Source organism: Amblyraja radiata, chromosome 22 (assembly GCF_010909765.2).
Source record: "Amblyraja radiata isolate CabotCenter1 chromosome 22, sAmbRad1.1.pri, whole genome shotgun sequence".
In the NCBI taxonomy this organism is placed as follows: Eukaryota; Metazoa; Chordata; class Chondrichthyes; order Rajiformes; family Rajidae; genus Amblyraja; species Amblyraja radiata.
In genome coordinates, this window is record NC_045977.1 from 25033166 (window position 1) to 25053237 (window position 20072).

The 20072-nt window shown below is 44.0% G+C and overlaps 2 protein-coding genes across 8 annotated transcripts in view; one reads left to right on the forward strand and one right to left on the reverse strand.

Moving 5' to 3' along the window:
• Positions 1–247: 247 nt before the first annotated feature.
• mlst8 (MTOR associated protein, LST8 homolog) lies at positions 248–18796 on the reverse strand. The gene is made up of 9 exons (XM_033040770.1): positions 18649–18796; positions 16779–16935; positions 13887–13938; positions 13249–13411; positions 12257–12332; positions 9840–9992; positions 8234–8358; positions 4425–4588; positions 248–1148 (listed from the first exon to the last, which is right to left on the reverse strand). Exons 2-9 carry the CDS (start codon positions 16905–16907, stop codon positions 1030–1032), a joined length of 981 nt encoding a protein of 326 aa, XP_032896661.1. The 5' UTR covers positions 16908–16935; positions 18649–18796; the 3' UTR covers positions 248–1029.
• Positions 18745–20072, forward strand: part of LOC116985775 (hexosaminidase D-like) — a 40550-nt gene continuing 39222 nt past the window's right edge. For 2 of the 7 annotated variants that reach the window (XM_033040766.1, XM_033040768.1), the window contains exons 1-2: positions 18827–18962; positions 19049–19101. The gene's annotated coding sequence lies outside the window, so the exon portion shown is untranslated. Of the gene's footprint in view, positions 19102–20072 lie in introns of all 7 variants that reach the window. The other 5 variants (XR_004415347.1, XM_033040767.1, XM_033040765.1 and 2 more) reach the window with 4 other exon arrangements.

A 20072-nucleotide genomic window follows, 5' to 3' on the forward strand; every position in this document is an offset into this window, starting at 1 on the left:
GAGGTTCAGCGCCACCTTCTCAAGAGAATTTTAAAAGGTGGAGTTTATGACCGGCCATTACAAATATACCAAATTCTATAAATTAATTTTGTATAAATTAATTTTCTGTAAATGATAAAAAATGAAGCACAAAATTGAGGAATTGTTTCAGATTCAGTTATTCCACAGTAGAATCTTGTAATAGCTACTAACCTTGTAATAGGTACTAACACACATAAAAGGGAAAGGAGTGTCCAATCAGTGCAGATATGTTCATTCATTGCAGTTTTAATGATTGCACACAGCATTAGATGCTATTCAGCATTCACCAACTGCATTGTTTCTTAACATTAGATATTAAAGAGCAGTGAAAACACACCAGCTCTCGTAGTAGACCTACTGCTACTGCTAATCTTTTCGAATTAATTACCAAGAAAATATGGAAAAGTGTTATCGGAAACAATAAACTGTAACGATGCATAATCTTTAACCCATACAAAAGTTACATACCATAGCTTTACATGAGACATTCTTCATGCTGCACAAGATATCCTTAGCATATGTTATTGGTGCACAAGTTAAGAGAATGTTAGTGTGTGTTCAATATATTGCACCAGAAATCCTGAACTCATTCCTCAAATTATTCTCATCCTCACTAAATGTAAAGGACCTGCTCTCATGAATAATTCCCTTCAATGCCACAAAACTTATAATGCTCTTCAGATTGTTCAAGTTTAGGTATGCCACCTGATGTTTTTTTCACTGTTCAAAAGAACAGCACGAACATTTCACTCACCAGCATTCTGCTGCTTGAAATCCTGGTGTTAGAGCCGAGGCACAGTAACTGTAGCATTAGTTACCATCTCATAGCTCAAGTGGCAAAATCAAGTCCAGTGATAGAATACACAGAGAGGTCCCAGACTGCAGCAACTTGGATCAACGTTTTCATAGTGATTCATGAAAGCAACCTGCCAGGATTCCAATTCATGTGCTTGGTGTAGGAAAGGAGAGGAAGAGGGTAAGGGAAGGGCCAGGCTCCTTTGGAGATATTCATCCCAGTACACTGTCATTGAAGGCCAGGCAAACAACTGCTTTCTGATGCCCACTGTACTCCCGTTTAATTTCACCAGTCTCCACACACCACAACCGGGCAAGGTTATCTGAAGAGGCTGCATGGGGATAGAAAAGTGTTAGCCTTCATACTTAAAGAATTACTACTGTGCAAGAATGCAAATTTCTAGATTAAAATGTGCCAATATGCTTTATAAGTATCTATTGCAAACTCCATCTTCTCAAACAACTTGTTGGATAGATTCCAAGCCACATGAACAACTTGGCCTGATAACATACGTTTAAAAAAAGTTATTTTAAACAAACATTGCATTTATGCAGTGCCATTCAAGAGTTCAAGTATCTGCACATTGCACAGCCGATCAAGTACTTCTAAAATGTATTCACTGTTGTAATGTAGAAAATGCAGCAATCAGATTGGACTTAGATTGGATTTATGATGTAGGTTCAGAGAATAACGTTGAACAAGATTGAAGAGGACACCCCTACAAGTCTTCAAAATGGCACCATGGAATCTCATGCATTTGGGTGGAACTGAGAAATGGGAAAGGGGTAGCAACACTTATAGGGGTGTATTATAGACCGCCAAATGGGGAGCGAGAATTGGAAGAGCAAATATGTAAGGAGATTGCAGATATTAGTAGTAAGCACAAGGTAGTGATTGTGGGAGATTTCAATTTTCCACACATAGACTGGGAAACACATTCTGTAAATGGGCTGGATGGGTTGGAGTTTGTAAAATGTGTGCAGGATAGTTTTTTGCAGCAATACATAGAAGTACCTACTAGAGAAGGGGCGGTGCTGGACCTCCTGTTAGGAAATGAGACGGGTCAGGTGGCAGAGGTATGCGTTGGGGAACAGTTCGGGACCAGTGATCATAATACCATTAGTTTCAATATAATTATGGAGAGGGTCAGAACTGGACCTAGGGTTGAGATTTTTGATTGGAGAAAGGCTAACTTTGAGGAGATGCGAAAGGATTTAAAAGGAGTAAATTGGGACAGTTTGTTTTATGGGAAAGATGTGGAAGAGAAATGGAGGACATTTAAAGGTGAAATTTTAAGAGTGCAGAATCTTTATATCCCTGTTCGGTTGAAAGGAAATAGTAAAAATTGGAAAGAGCCATGGTTTTCAAGGGAAATTAGACACGGTTCGGAAAAAGAGAGAGATCTACAATAATTATAGGCAGCATGGAGTAAATGAGGTGCTTGAGGAGTATAAAGAATGTAAAAAGAATCTTAAGAAAGAAATTAGAAAAGCTAAAAGAAGATATGAGGTTGCTTTGGCAAGGTGAAAGTAAATCCAAAGGGTTTCTACAGCTATATTAATAGCAAAAGGATAACGAGGGATAAAATTGGTCCATTAGAGAGTCAGAGTGGACAGCTATCTGCAGAGCCAAAAGAGATGGGGGAGATATTGAACAATTTCTTTTCTTCGGTATTCACCAAGGAGAAGGATATTGAATTATGTGAGGTAAGGGAAACAAGTAGAGTAGCTATGGAAACTATGAGGATCAAAGAAGAGGAAGTACTGACACTTTTGAGAAATATAAAAGTGGATAAGTCTCCAGGTCCGGACAGGATATTCCCTAGGACATTGAGGGAAGTTAGTGTAGAATGGATTTGTGCCTGGAAGGTCATGTTTGACTAATCGTCTTGAATTTTTTGAAGAGGTTACTCGGGAAATTGATGAGGGTAAAGCAGTGGATGTTGTTTATATGGACTTCAGTAAGGCCTTTGACAAGGTTCCTCACGGAAGGTTGGTTAAGAAGGTTCAATGGTCGGGTATTAATGGTGGAGTAGCAAGATGGATTCAACAGTGGCTGAATGGGAGATGCCAGAGAGTAATGGTGGATGGTTGTTTGTCAGGTTGGAGGCCAGTGACTAGTGGGGTGCCACAGGGATCTGTGTTGGGTCCACTGTTGTTTGTCATGTACATCAATGATCTGGATGATGGTGTGGTAAATTGGATTAGTAAGTATGCAGATGATACTAAGATAGGTGGGGTTGTGGATAATGAAGTAGATTTTCAAAGTCTACAGAGAGATTTATGCCAGTTGGAAGAGTGGGCTGAAAGATGGCAGATGGAGTTTAATGCTGATAAGTGTGAGGTGCTACATCTTGGCAGGACAAATCAAAATAGGACGTACATGGTAAATGGTAGGGAATTGAAGAATGCAGGTGAACAGAGGGATCTGGGAATAACTGTGCACAGTTCCCTGAAAGTGGAATCTCATGTAGATAGGGTGGTAAAGAAAGCTTTTGGTGTGCTGGCCTTTATAAATCAGAACATTGAGTATAGAAGTTGGGATGTAATGTTAAAATTGTACAAGGCATTGGTGAGGCCAATTCTGGAGTATGGTGTACAATTTTGATCGCCTAATTATAGGAAGGATGTCAACAAAATAGAGAGAGTACAGAGGAGATTTACTAGAATGTTGCCTGGGTTTCAGCAACTAAGTTACAGAGAAAGGTTGAACAAGTTAGGGCTTTATTCTTTGGAGCGCAGAAGGTTAAGGGGGAGACTTGATAGAGGTCTTTAAAATGATGAGAGGGATAGACAGAGTTGACGTGGATAAGCTTTTCCCACTGAGAGTAGGGAAGATTCAAACAAGGGGACATGACTTGAGAATTAAGGGGCAGAAGTTTAGGGGTAACATGAGGGGGAACTTCTTTACTCAGAGAGTGGTGGCTGTGTGGAATGAGCTTCCAGTGAAGGTGGTGGAGGCAGGTTCGTTTTTATCATTTAAAAATAAATTGGATAGTTATATGGACGGGAAAGGAATGGAGGGTTATGGTCTGAACGCAGGTGTATGGGACTAGGGGAGAATACGTGTTCGGCACGGACTAAAAGGGTCGAGATGGCCTGTTTCCGTGCTGTAATTGTTATATGGTTATATGGTTATATACCCAAAAAGGACAAATTAGCATCTTGCCTAAAGCAAGCACATTACAGTACTCCCTTACAGCACAACCCAATTTACATGGTCAGATCTTAGAGTGAAAATTGAACTCACAACCTTCTGGCTCAGAGCTGAGAGCGTGAACTAAAATGTGAATAATTGCCGGGTGTTAAGCAGGGTATGTAGTCATCAAGCCACAATGCAGTCACATTCTAAATCCAACACAACTCTAAACTGCTGTCCTCTGCCCAGGGTCATTACATATAACTGTGGCATTAGATCATCAACAAGGAATCCTTGAGTGTTTCCCCAGAGGTCCAAAGTAGGAATTCTTCCAAGTAAATCAATAGTACTTTGGAGTGAGCATGTTTTAATTTACTTGAAATTGGGTACTAATATCAGAAAATAACAGTTTCATCACAAGCAGTGTTTAAATAGAACCAGTTCCTTACTTGGATGGTTTACTTCTCACCTGTGACAATATATTGCGAATCCCCAGAAAACGCACAGTCCCACATCCAGCCTCGCGATGTCTCTCCAGGGTTATTGCTCTTGATGCTAAGCTCAGTCATGAGGGAGAAGTTGGACGTCCTCCATATTTTACAGGTCTGGTCAGCCGAGCACGTGGCAAGAAGTCTGTTTGGAAGGAATAACGGACAAAGTTGGAAAGTAATTTATCACACAGTTACAGAGAAGTTAAAATGGAATTAAATTATACTGCACGTTAACAAGAAACGTTAGATGGATTGTTCTATAATACATCTTCTTTGTAACAGTTTGTCTGATATATTGCTCCATTTAAACGTTCATTCCATGTTCAGGCACTGTTCAATACAATACAATACTGTTTTATTCGTCACATTGCACATAAAGTGCAAGTGAAATGAATTTGTCAGCAGCGGTACTATGATAAAGATCACACAATACACAATAAAAATTTAACAAAAACATCCACCACAGCATTCATCACTGTGGTGGAAGGCACAAAAATTGGCCAGTCCTCCTCCATTTTCCCCCGTGGTCGGGACCTCAACCCTCCGCAGCCACACAGTTCACACACTGTTCTGTACAGAAAACATACAGGGCCAAGGACTGGTGCAGAATCAAAAGCTCTCACCAAAAAAAATTGGCACAGCAGATAAAGGATGGAAAACAAGAAGCTAAACACAACACACTGCAAATATACTTGTCAAATGTATGCTAGGGTCAGGCCGGTGTTCTGAACATACAAATTAGGTGCAGGCGTAGGATGTTCAGTCCCTCATGCCTGCTCCATTGTGTAATACAATTTTGGCTGATCTAACAGTAACTCCACTATCCATGGTAAACTTTCATCCTCTTGTTCCCTACTCAATAACTCACCTCCAGCTGCCATTGTAGCTCTGTCATCAGATCCCATTGAGACACTTAGCAGCAGGACATTGACAGTGTCTCTGATCAAGCCGCAGCAAGAAGTTAACAACTGTCTCACACTTAGAAGACACTGTAGTTTTTCCTTAATGCTGAAATTCAGAGCTGGAACCTACACTGAATTATTTATACACTGCCAAATTATACATTTGATATATATGTAAACTATAACCGGATTATGGGGCTTATATATTCTTGATTGAATTTTAAAAAATGTAAAAATGAAATGCCATGTGCTTTTACTTTCATTGGGAAATTAATAGCATTCCCTTCTCATTTGCCTGTTCTGCTAATGCCTCATGGAATAAATTGATGAAAAAAACATATTTATAAGGCACAGAACCCACTGCTCCAGAGTTTTTGCAGCTAATTGCTTTGAGTGGAGAAGTCATTACATGCGGAGAGAAAGCAACCATCTGCACTCAGTGGGATGCCTCCAATAGCAATGGAATGGTTGATATGCTGTTGACTCAGCCAGGAGAATCCTCCAGTTCAAGAAAATCAAGCAGAAACACAAGGAGACTGACACGAACTAATACGTAGCGGCTTGACTGGTTGTCATGGAGTCATACAGCATGGAAACAAGACCGCCAGCCTAATATCCTGACCAAGATATTCCACCTGCCCACGTTTGGCCCATATCCTTGCAAACCTTTCCTATCCATGTACCTCTCCAAATGTGTTTTAAATTTTGTTATAGAACCTGTCTCAACTACCTCCTCTGGCAGCTCGTTACATATACTCACCTCAGTGTGAAAAAGTTGCTCTTCAGGTTCAAAATAAACTTTCGCCTCTTACCTTACACCCATGTCTTCTGGTTCAGGATTCCCCCTGTAAGATCACCCCTCATCCTCCAACGCTCCAAGGAATAAAATCCTAGCCTGCCCTACTTCTCCATATAGCTCAGGCCCACAAATCCTGGCCATATCCTCGTAAATCTCCTCTGCACTCTTTCCACCTTAACATCCATCTTATAGCAGCATGACCAAAACTGAACACAGTGTTCCAAATGTGGCCTCATCAACATCTTGTACAACTGTAACATGACATCCCAACTTCGATAATCAATACCTTGACTCATGAAGGCCAATGTGCCAAAAATCTTCTTGATCACCCTATCTACCTGTGATGACACTTTCAAAGTACTATGTACCTGTACTGCTAGATCCCTCTGCTCCACAACTGCTGGTTTAAACTGAAGATAGATACAAAAAGCTGGAATAACTCAGCAGGTCAGGCAGCATCTCTGCAGAGAAGGAATGGGTGACGTTGCGGGTCGAGACCCTTCTTCAGACCTTCCAGCACGTCACCCATATCTACTAATGATTGATATCTCAGACATTTCTTCTCTAGTTTCCAGTGTCCTCAGATATATCTGATTAGGCCGGGAGATTTGTCCCTTCATATGCCTTAGGGTGTTCAGCAGTTCCTCGACTGTAATAATAACTGTCCTCAAGATACAGTAAAAACAGAGCAGAAATACTCATTGAGGACTTTCCTCATCTCCTGTGGCACACACACTTTGTTTTCTGAGGGGCACTGTATTCTCTCTAATGCCCCTGTCCCACTTAGGAAACCTGAACGGAAACCTCTGCAGACTTTGCGCCCCACCCAAGGTTTCCGTGCGGTTCCCGGAGGTTGCAGGTGGTTGCCGGAGGTTGCAGGTAGTGGAAGCAGGCTAGGGAGACTGACAAAAACCTCCGGGAACTGCACGGAAACCTTGGGTGGGGCACAAAGTCTCCAGAGGTTTCCGTTCAGGTTTCCTAAGTGGGAAACCTCTTTCCCTTAATGTACAAACTCTTGGAATTTCCCTTAATATCTGTAATATACACTTAATGTCCTATATAATGTTGAATAGCAATAGAATCAACATGTATTTGAACTAGCAGAGCAAGGCACATTGACAACCCAATCCTTGAAGCTCAATCCTTTATCTTGTCTATTCATCTTACATTTTAGCAGTAGTAAACACAAATATCTAGGCTAGATGTAGAATTTTTGTGTGTTATTACTGACACCATTTTGGTGAGATAGTGGAAACCGATATAACAACAACATTTAAGAGGCATCTGAACAGGCATGGATGGAGGGAAAGACTGCATTCAGGCAGATAGAATGTGTTTAAGTTACAGGCATTATAGGCTGAACAGCCTGTTCCTATGCTGTACTGTTCTATATTTTAATTGAGAGAGAGAGCAAGTTGCAATGAGGCAAGTAGGGACAAAGGACTGATGGGAATGCCTTGAGAGCCAGCAGGTTTGAGTAGCTGAATGTCATAACGAAATATGAGAAGCATGAGAATTAAAAGTCTTATTATAGTCCAGTGAAATATGCTCATGTTTTTGGTTAATTTTCTCCCCCATATTTCTGACTTTTGATAAAGTATGCCAGGGTGTAGTTGTCCAGACTTGATTTATTGGGGCACCTGGCCACACAGCCTCTTCCAGCCTGGTCTGTGGCTGTCATGGGAGATCACCTCAAATCCGTGGCTTGGGACAGCACAAGGCCTCCCACGAGCTGTCAACATTTTCAATATGGTTGCTTGTCAAGGACATTCACTAACATTCAAAGGACATTCACTAACATGCGCTTGGGAATTGCCCTCTCACAGGGGGATCCTCTGGCAGATTAGTGCAGATCCAAGTGGATGATCAGCCCCACTATTTCTGCTGCACACTTCATGGTAAGCAGAGTCATTGCTTACCCGAGTCACACTTCGTCATTAACTACTTTGTAACTAGGATCTTGTTTTGTATCACAAGAAGAGTGGTGGATACAACTGGTACAAAAGCACCTCCCTAACACCCTAACCAAGATACTGATTATGAGGTTTACTGGGGATTAAAACGTCATAGAAAGGAAAGCACTTACGTGGAATCGGGGCTGAACTTACAACGAAGTGCGTAGCGTTTGTGAGCTGGGATTTTTGTCTTGGGAATGAGTTGAGTAACATCATCACCTATGCCTCCCGTCAGATTCCACACATAGCAATTACCCTAGTGCGACACCACAAAGAAACAGAATATATTAACAAGACAGAAATATCAGGGCAAAAATAAAAAGAACCTACTATATTAATTCCAGAAACACAATAAAACAGAAAATGGTGAAAACACTCGCAAGTCAGGCAGCATTTGTGGAAAGAGAAACTGTGTTCCTCTGAACCTCCTCATCAGCCTTTGCATAATACAGATCATCCTTCACAATTTTGGTCACGTATCATGAGATTCCACCACCACTCACATATTCCCCTCCCTTCTCTTTTTAGTATTTCAAAAGCACATTTTCCTGTGTGATCTACCATTCCATCCCCAACAAACACTCCTATTCCCACGCCATTATCTCTTGCATTTGCAGGAGGTTCAATGGGGTGGGAGATTGCAACCTTCACGTGGTCCGTCCTGTTTCAACGAGGCGTGCACAATCAAATAAGATCAAATAGAACAACTTTAGGCTGTGCACACCATATGCAAGAAGAAGAAGTAGGAGGTTCAATACATATCTTTTACTTTAGAGATACAGTGTGAAAACAGGTCCTTCGGCCAACCGAGACCATTCCGACCAGCAATCACTCTGTACACTAGCACTATCCTACACACTAGGGACAATTTACAACTTACAGAAACCAAGTAACTTACAAACCTGTACATCTTTGGTATGTGGGAGGAAATCAGAGTACCAGGAGAAAACCCACGCAGGTCACAGGGAGACCGTACATACTCCGCAGCGACAGCTCCTGTAATCAGGATCCAACCCGGGTCTCCGGCACTGAAATGTAGCAACTTTACCACTGCGCCACTGTGTCCTTTCACCTCTACCCTTTCCACCATCCAGAGATTCCAACAGTCCAGCCAAAGGTGACCTTGTGATTCACATGCACTTCTTCCAATCCAGTGCATTGCAATCAGTGTTCACAATGTGATTTCTTCTACACTGAAAACCAAACACATTGCAACTCTTTTTCTCTAGTCTGGGCTTATTTCAGAAATATCAAGGATACTAGCTGGCCAGACTCCGCACCCTTCAGCCCCCACCCGAAAATAATGTGATCGTGGAGGCAGACAGACATATTTACTGTCTTTGTCTCTGACTTTGAGAAGGTTATGTGAACTGCCTCCTTAAGGTTTGCTGTGAGTTGAGTTGGGGGGGGGGGGGGGGGGGCGGCTGGGGGGGGGGATTGACAGGATTTGATTGTTGATGGTAAAGTAAACATGTCCACATCAGGCTGACCCAGAAGACCCAGAGGGGGGAATGCTACCATCCCCAAATTCCAACTATTTGCCTTCCATCTTTCTAGCTGGCAGATGGTGCAAGTTTGAAATGCAATGTTAAGATGTTGCAATGATCCAAGCCCCCAACTCACTGCACCATCAACATTGCCACCATCACACCATGCAGATCTCAACTTTGCTGTTATCATCTCATTTTGAGCTTGTCATGAAGACTTTTACTGTGGTGAAGGTGCCAGATCACTAACCGAACTATTGACTGCTGCCATGTAGCTTGCGTCTGGATCAATGTGAACGGCATTAACTGATACGTCTGGCTCAGGAATCAGCTGCTCATTGTGGTCCGTTTTTAGATCCCAGATGTGAATGGCTCCACTCTGATCACCAACAATCAGCTCTGCCTGCAAAGAGAGCAAAGCCCATGAATACCTTCGGTATAGTTAGGAAGAATCCAAAGCAGAACTTAAACTTGTCATAATGTCATAAGTAAGAGGAGCAGAATTAGGCCATCCGACCCATCGAGTCAATTCTGCCATTCAATTATGGCTGACCTATCTTTTCGTCTCAACCAAATTCTCCTGCCTTCACCCTGTAACTGTTGACACACTTACTAATCAAGAACCTGTCAATCTCTGCTTTAAAAATACCCAAAGACGGCCTCCATAGCCACCTGTGGCAATGAATTCCACAGATTCACCACTATCAGGCTAAAGAAATTCCACCCATCTCCTTTCTGAAGGCATGTCCTTTTATTCTGAGGCTGCCCTCTCTGGTCCTACACTCTCCCATTAGTGGAAACCTCCTCTCCACGTCCACACTATCAAGGCATTTCATTATTTGGTAAGTTTCAATGAGATCCCCCCTCACCCTTCTAAACTCCAGCAAATACAGGCCCAGAACCATCAAACGCTCTTCATACATTAACCTAATCATCCCGGGATCATTCTCGTATTCCTCCTCTGGACCCTCTCCAATGCCTGCACATCCCTCCTCAGATATGGGCCCAAAACTGCTCACAATACTCCAAATGTGGTCTAACCAGTTCTTATAAAACCTCAATATTACATCCTTGCTTTATATTCTAGTCCTCCTGAAATAAATATTAACATTGCATTTGCCTTCCTTACTACAGATTCCACTTGCACATTAATATTTTGGGAATCCTGCACCAGCGCTCCCAAGTCCTTTTACACCGATTTCTGAATCCTCTCCACATTTAGAAAATAGTCTAAGCCTTTTTTCCTACTACCAAAGTGCATGATCGCACACTTTTCTACACTGCATTCCACTTCTTTGTCCACTCTCCGAACCTGTCCAAGTCCTTCTGCAAACTCCCTACTTCCTCTACAATTACCTGCTCCTCCACCTATTTTTGTATCATCCGCAAACTTGGCTACAAAGTCGAGAAGAATGAACGGGTGTGATTGCATGTGAACATTCTTGGAGTTGCTTTTAATGGCCACAGGCATGCTTGGCATTTTCAGTAATCAATATCGGACATCCTCAGGAATAATAACCTTAGTTATAATGAAATGGGAGGAACTAGGAGCAGAGAAGAGATTTAAAGATTAAACAAAGTGCTGTATACACGGGCTGCTTCATCAACAGGAATTGCAACTGGAACTGGACACTGCTCCACCATGAGGTCAGAAGTGGAGTTAATGTATGCTCAAAGGTCATTTATAAAGCAACTGCAGGCAGCTGTGCCTCTGACACTGCCCTAAGCATTTCTCACTGTGAGATCTCAAAGCCGAAATGTTTGACCGTCAACAGTCGCAACTATTTTTATTCACCACTGCACGACCCTTGCTAGTGAAGAACCTGCTTTTAATTTCCATGGTCTTTCACTTTTCTTAAACTTCTTGTCACAGGCAAATTCTGCCGACATTAATAACAATCATACCACCTCATTTCTGGAATTGAGCTGTTAAGTCCACGTTTGCTTAAGGCTGTAATGAGTCCTGGAGTAAAGTGTCGAATGAGGCAAGGCCGGGTTTGGAAATATCAACAGGACATTTCAGAATTTGAAAAACTAGGGAAAGACCTTGCAAAGTACAGCAGCGCCACATACTGGCAAGTAATGCACTGTGGAGAAACTGGGAAACACATTTCCAGCTTCAAATGTCTGTGCTGGAGAGCGTGCAGAGGAGATTGCCATGGATGTTGCCTGGTTGGTTCAGAGGACTTTAGTTATGGGGAGACTATGGATAGGCTGGTCTTGTTTTCCTTGAGATATCAAGGCTGAGGGGTGACCCAATAGAAATATATATGATTTTGAAAGGCTTAGAAAGGTAGATGGTCAAAATCTGTTTTTCTCTGGTGGAGATATGAAAAACAAACAAGTTTTAGACAAGTGGTAGGAGATATAAAGAAGATCTCAGCATTTATTTTTTTACACAAAGAGCAGTTGATATTGCTACCAGAGAAGGTGATGTGGAATCAGAAACGATTGCTACTTTAAGAGATAGTTTGGCAGATACTTAAATAGACAAGGCATAGAAGAATAGGATCGTAATGCAGCCAAAGCGCAGTGTGCAAAAAGGTTGACATAAACATAGTTTGTTACAGTGCTGGACAACTCTATATCTCCACTGGAAACCATAACATACTCAGTCTGAGAGGTAGTGGGGATGCAGTCTGCCCGTTGCAAAACATTGAGCTTTACCTGATTAGGATGCAAGCAGACACAATTGATAGGTGCATTGACCTGGAAGATTCTCTGGCACTGCAGGTTACGTGACCTGTCGGGAGATAAAAGAATAGTTCAAGTCATAGATGGACTGGAGCAACAGCCGTGCCTTAGTTATAGTCAGGATTCAAAAGTCCATCCCTTTCCCCACTTTGGCCTTCTGTAGACTTGGTGTTCCTGGGCTGAGGGGTGGGGTGTGGACAGAGGAGATTAAGTCAGGAGACAACAATCCTGGCTTCCTGGGCCTGCATGAACCGAACCAGTTACTTATTTTGAAGATCTGTGCATTCACTTGGAATTGGAGAAACACTCCCTTTCCTTTAAGGTTTCCCCATCCCAACTGGTACATATTGCGTTTAGAGTAATGGAGATTCAGTGTGGAAACAGGCCCTACAGCCCACCAAGTCCGTGCAGCTATCAATGACCCATTTAAACTCATCGTACACTCATCCTATTCTATCAACTCCCACCAGATTCCAACGTCCATCTACACAAGGAGCAATTTACAGTGGACAATTAATCAAATAACACACACATCTTTGGGATGTGGGGGAAATATACACGTGGTCACAGGGAGAGCAAGCTCCACACAGACAGGACTTGAGATCTGGGTGGAATCCAGGTCCCTGGTGCTTGCGATTCAGTGGCTCTACCAGCTGTGCTGTGTCATATTGCCATGGAGTGCTGGCCTCAGCAAGGACCAAAGCAGTTGATAGCTATTTAAAGTACTGTCAGTTTTGGAATTGTGCACAAAATTATCTTAACAAAACAATTAGGAAATCTATTTCAATGACAACGGTTCAGCAAAAAGCTCTAGCACAGAATAATTTACATGAACCCAAGTACAGGTGAGGCCTGGATCCAATGCTTTATCCTAAAACAGCACCACTGTCTTCGCAGCACCCTATCAAAATGTAGATACTTGATGCCACCAAAAGTCACCTTACTCTGGGCCTCCCGGTAAGTACCTGAGGTCCCAAATTCGGGCCATGCAGTCCTCGCCACCAGTGTACATCCAGCGCCCGTCTTCGTGGAAACCAACCGAGGTGATGTTTTTACTGACGCCATCATAGTTGATAACTGGATTTGGGTTGTTGGAATTCAAGTCATACATTCGGATGTGCTGATATCCTACAAGAGAAGGCAAAGAAAATAAAATGCATAATTTTGCCAGATAGATCACACAAGCCAAATACCACCATGCATCTGCACAAGCTCTGATCAGCAATAAGGTCAAAATACTGTTAGAACCTGCGATTACAGATGATGCATAGGTGCACCGTGTCTTTCTCTGACTGGTTACTAACACCTAACGCTTTCACCTCTGGGAAAAAGATCTGTTGCAAGCCACAAGCACACAATTCAACAATCCAAACGCAGTCTAGGGACTCTCTCCCCTCCCGCACCTCAAGGGCAAAGTGCTCCTAAAAGTGGAAATGATGTTCATTTCACACAATTGCTTCCATCTCAACCACACAAAAATCGTGTATTAAAATCCACATTTAGATTTTCACCAATGGAGGCCAACAATGTTATATCTCAGTGCAGGAGCAGCCCACATGGTAGTTAATCAAGTGCATGAGTGAACGAGAGTACAGGTGCTCACCTGCTGCAGCAATCATACTGCGGTCCGGAGTGATTTCCAAAGCATTCACCTGCTGACAGCATTACTAAGGAAATGGAAATAATGTAATCTTCAACAACTCATAAAATCAGCACCACGTACAAGTAACTGAATAAAAGTTGAGTAGTGGTGGGTAAGGGAAAACCTCAGTATCACCAGAAAGGGTACAGTTAGACAAAATAAATTTACTGGGGAAGGCACATTAAGTGTGACACAAATATATTTTCCCTGTGAGGATAAAGAGGGACAAATGCAAAAAGCTATGTAAAACATTAGAATCTGAAAACACCAAATGAGGTTATAGATAATTGGGTAATACTGGCAATTGCTTTTGTGATTGGAAACCTTGTCACACAAACTGGAGAAACAGCACCTCTTATTGGGTAACTTAAGGGCCTGTCCCACTTGACTGTCTTTTGCGCGCCATTTAGGCGACCTGCTAGCGTGTGGGTAGCATGGGACGGGTGCATGGAGTGGAGGAGTGTGGACTTCGCCCTGAACGAAATCTTCGCGCGCCACCAGCCTGTCGCGTAACTGACTGCCAAAGTGGGACAGGCCCAAGACCCTGGCGCGGCTCAACGTCTCACCTCCAACAGCAGCAGAAGCAGGTAAGCAATCGTCGAACTCAGCCTGGGGCTCACGGCCGTTACGGATCCGGATCCGCCCCCATTCCTACTCCCAGAGCGGGGCCAAGATTGAAGATAGACACAAAATGCTGGAGTAACTCAGTGGGACCGGCAGCATCTCTGGAGAGAAGCAATGGGTGACGTTTCGGGTCAAGACCCTTATTTCAGACTGAAGAAGTCTCGACCCGAAACATCCATTTCTTCTCTCCAGAGATGCTGCCGGTCCCGCTGAGTTACTCCTGCATTTTGTGTCTATCTTCAAATGACGTCACGCGCTCTAGACGGCTGTGCGGGCGCATGATGACGTCACGCGCTCTAGACGGCTGTGCGGGCGCGATACCGGCCTGTCGTGTAAGTGACGGCCCAAGTGGGACAGGCCCTTAACTACCAATCTCCTTCTCACTCCTATGCTGACTTGGACACACCCATTTATCCCCTTCAACCTACATTCCTTCCTTTAGACTCACAATTCACAACTATTCAATCATTTGTCTCACACCTTCTGTCTTTTTATCTCGAGCCTATGTCCAACCATCTGTCCCCACCTTCCCTGTATTCACTTATTACTTGCATAACTTGCCAAGCTTTGTCCTGCCGCCATCTACAACCTTTCATTCCCTCCCATCAGAAGGGTCCTGACTAGCAATGTTCGCCAGAAATACTGCCTAACCAACTGAATTACTCCAGCACTGTGCTTTAAAAACAATAGATTCACGCCTTCATTAGCTAAGCTAGGAGATCTTAGTAAAACTTAAAAAAACATTTGACAGACCACAGCTGGAATATTATGTGCAGTTCTGGTTGCCACACTGTGGGAAGGACATGATTGCACTGGAGTGGGTGCAGCAAAGATTAACCTGGATGTTGTCTGGCGTAGAGAGTTATGCAGAGAGAGACTGGAACAATTATTTTCACCTAGTCCCATCTACCTGCACTCAGACCATAATCTGCAGTCTCATATCTCTGCATTCATGTAACTACTTCGCACAATAATCAGAACTCATTGTCTCTAAGAATCTGCTAGTTGCGATGTGGGAATTACATGTCAATTTAAGAGTTACGTTGGAAATTAATAAGTAATTGTTTGTGGAATGATATTCTATAAAATAATGTAACAGCCACTGATTCTTCAAGCCCATCAAAATCAACCACGGAGCTTTATTCTTTACCATTGAAACTTAGTTGGGGAAGATGATAAATTAACGTTCATTCACCCTATTCATTACAATAATGTGAAGAAATAGTTATTGTAATGAGTGATTTTGTGTATGTTCCAAAATATGGCCAAAATTGACGTTAAAAAAAGCAAAACCTGTTCGTAAACCGAAGGCAGCCTGCAGAGGTGTACAAAATTCGATATGGGTGACTGGAGGAAGCTTTTCCCGATGGCAGCGTTTTAAGGTGAAGAGTAAGAGGTTGTGTAGAGAATTTCCGTATTCAGTATTTTTTCACTGGGAGAAACCTTGCATTCCTGAATGCACTGCCTGATAAGGTGGTAGTGGTAAACAAGCACTTGAATCACTAAGGCAAAGTAGGTTAAAGAGGATTGGTATAGGTGGGTGTTTTATGGTCAGCAGGGACATGGTGGGCAGAAGGGCCTGTTTCAATACTTGTATAACTCTCAGACTCAGTGAAGAAGGAAATGAAATGAAATGTAGAAAATCTGAAAAAGGAACAGAAAACATTAAAGATTCACGATAAATTTTGTATTGTATTAAATCTGTTTTGACAAAAAAATTCCCCCACTGCCACTCCACAACCCCATGCAAAATGTATGTGAAAAATCCAAAGTGAAATCAGATGAGTTTCGGAGTGGTACAGATGTGGTAGAGCAGCTGCCTCACAGCTCCAACGACCCAAGTACAATATTAACTCAAGTGGTGCCTTGTGTGGAGTTCGCACGTTCTTGCTGTGACCACTTGGGTTTGCCTGGATGCTCCTATTTCCTCCAACATCCCAAAAACGATTGGTTGGTACATTAATTAGTTGCGGTAAATTGTTCCTAGTGTAGTAGGTGAGGGGTGAAATCTCAGGGGATTGGATGAGAATGTAGAGTGATTAAAATGGGATCAGTGCAGTCAGATGGTTGGCATTGGTGCACACCTAGTGGGCTGTGACTATTAAGATATCTTTCCCGAATTATTCTCCTAGATAACATTGCTCAATTAAATCAACTTGTCCTTTACGCCATTAGCAGTTTATCGGACCATGCTGCTTGCATTTAGGTGAGACTGAACTGCAAGGATACTGAGTCCTGATGCTGCACAGTCCGGGTGCAGATTCCACTGTGTGCCTGCCAGAAGCGAACAGTGTGATCATAACCAGCAGTGGCCAAGATGACAGGGTCACTGCCCACGGTGCCTGGACTGGTGTTCATGGTGTCGTTCTTTGTTGAAAAATCACACCTGCAACAAGAAGTAAAATAAACATGATCATCAAAGCTACGAAGTCGCTAACAACCGTGGCATATTTGTTCATGTCCGTTGTTGAGTCCTTAAGCAATGCCCAGTCTACCGTCTCCAAGCAATCCTCTGCCTTCCCCTGTCCAGCTCTGTGCAGTCCTCACTGCTGGAGGTGCACTTTTCAGTTGCTCATTGCCTGCAGGAAGCAGCACAGCCAGGTGGTGTTATTTCCCCAAGTGAAGGCGATAGATGGAGCAATAGCCAGCTTTGTTGGTGGAATAGCAGTGTTTGAGGGTATTTGATCCTCTGGTATTGTAGGACACATGTGTAGTAAACAACCCCCCAGTCCCTACCTATGATGGGAAAGGGGTCAGGATGCATCGTCTGTTGCTTGTTGACCACAGCATCCAGCTCCTCGAGTGCTGGACGAACATCTTTGGACAGGTTTGGAGGGATATGGACCAAACGCAGGTGGGACTAGTGTAGCTGGGACATGTTGGATGGTGCGAGCAAGTTGGGCCGAAGGGCCTGTTTCCACACTACATCATGCTATGACTCTATAAGCAATAACCAAAGATTTGGGCAAACGGTAGAGTTGCTGCCTTTAGCGCCAGAGACCCGGGATCGATCCTGACTACGGTTGCTGTCTGAACAGGACTTTACATTCTCCCTGTGACCTGCGTGGGTTTTCTCCGAAATTTTTGGTTTCCTCCCACACTCCAAAGACGTACAGGTTTGTAGGTTAATTGGTTTGGTATACAAAAATGTAAAATTGTCCCTAGTGTGTGTAGGGTAGCGTTAATATGCGGGGGATCGCAAGTCAGTGCGAACTCAGTGGGCTGTATCTCTAATACGAAAGAAAATAAAGAATCTATCTGCCTGGGGCGAGATTAGACGCGGTCATGATGATGTAGGTCAGTGGTTCTTAACCTTTTTGGCACCAGTACGCGCATACGCAAACAAAATACTGTATGTGGTGTGTACCTTTGTAAGGTTCCTGAACATGGGCTCAACAAATGGATGTGTTATTTGTGTTCCCTTCATGACCCCCGGCAAAGCCCCAAATGACCCCCAGGTTAAGAACCACTGATGTAGGTGAATTCCCTTGAAAGGTAAAAGGGCAGCATTTTACAGTTAGGTGTTCCAAGTGTGAAGCATAAGAGTTGGACAGAACCGCTATGTCTGAGCACCAGAAGAGTTTATCATGAGGCAGACGCCTGTGCCTCTCCCTTCCCCCTTTCGATCATTCACCTCCCTCCATCCACATTCAATTCCCTCCATCCACAACCCTTTTCTCAGCCTCCAATATGCTCTTTTACCCTGTTATCTACCCATCCTCTCTCTCAATTTCCTCCAGCCCCAAAAGCCACTCTTGCCTATGACAGCTCTTGCACACTCCAACTCCTTTCTTTCTCTCCCACCCTGTCTTTTTCCCCTCCCCTTCCCCACACCCACCAACCTCCTCTCCCCCACACATTCCCCGCCTTCCCTACCGTCCTCTATCCAACTCCTTCCTCATCTCCCATTCCCCCCGTCTCCTCCTCCGTTACTGTCTCTCTCCCTCCCACCCTACCGACCCCCTTTCCATCCCTTCCTGTCCACCCCTGTCTTACCTACCGCCTCCCTCAACATCCCATCCCACCGACTAACTCTTCTTCCCTCACCCCCCCCCCCCCCCCCCCCCTCCCCTCCTCCCACTCCCCTGTTATCTTTTACCTTCTCTTCTGTTATCCTCTCGGCGCTGTTCGGCGCAGGTCCGTCCTTCGAGCGCTCCGCCGGTCCCTGCCTCTAAACCTGCCGCCGCGGCTGGCAACCAGCGACCAGTTCCGCCTCCTCTGCACCTCGACCCTGCTGTTTACCAGCCCACAGAGGAGGGGGGAGAGAGATCACCTGCCGGCCTGTGCTTTAAGTTGCCCCTCAGGTGGCCGCACTGTTCCCGCCTGGAGCCCGCTGGATGAATGCTGGAGCCGTCGCCTTACGGCCGGCGCCAGCCAACGGGCCCAACCTTGACGGAGGAGGGACAGCAATCAGTAAGAACATAAAAACGTTTCAAATACATCATTACTTTACTGATCGTCGACTCCGCACCCAATAGTCGAAAGCAGGATGTGCCCAGATACCTCTGCCAGTGCCCAGCCAGATGAGGGAACCTCGTGGAGAGGGTGCGTGGTAAGTGGACGAGAGAAGGTGCAGAGGGGGGAAAGGCAGGGTGCAAGTATGCGAGGCGATAAGGATCGGAGGGAAGGATGAGGATGTAGAATGGAGAAGGGACTCAAGGACAGGGAGGATTAAGGGTGAGACTTAATGGGCCAGACCTTAATTGTAATGGGAGCATAGAGGAGGCAGTGAACACTGATACCACAGTGCCTGAACTCCTGTGTGTGTGGGAGTAAGAGTGTATATTCTGACTGGTACCTGTGCATGTATTTGTGTGCAATTAACAACTATGGAGCAGGACCTGGTCTTCAGTTGCCTCAGACCCCTTTGCCAGCAGATTAAGACCTCACCCAGTTAAACCTGCATAGAAGGAGGTATGCAACAACTACTCCACATTAGAAGAAATCAAGCAGAGGTAACATTAACTTCTCATTCTGAAGTTTGGGACCTGGAATGTAAGGAGCCTTATGGTCAATGCTAACAGCAAACAATCTGAATATCACTCTAATTTTGGATATTTGACAATATGAGTAGACACATCAGGCAGCAGTTGGCCATCTTAAAGAATATGGCAGTGGCCCTAGACTGAGAGTAGCCCCAACACCTTTCAGACTTCATTCTCCAGATCCTCCTGAATTCCCTGTGCAACAACGACTGTTGCTTAATAGAGGGCCACTCAGGCTGGTGCAGGTTGAGTAAAAACGATTTTTATTTGGAAACGACAAACAAATAAGAATACTCGAAAACCGCGAACTGGGTCAGCCAAATATATAATAACTCCTGCTGTCGACTGAGGAGAAAAGCCCGTGAAAACACACCCGCGATCACATGATGGCGCCAGCCAATTGCGAGGGTTCGCGCTTCCCCAAGCCACCCCCAGAACCCGAGGTAAGGAACCCGAGCGGGAGGCCGAATTAGGCCGAGTGGACATGAGAGGAACAGGAAGAAAAACAAACAGTCCTTGAGCTCCGGCGGCACATATA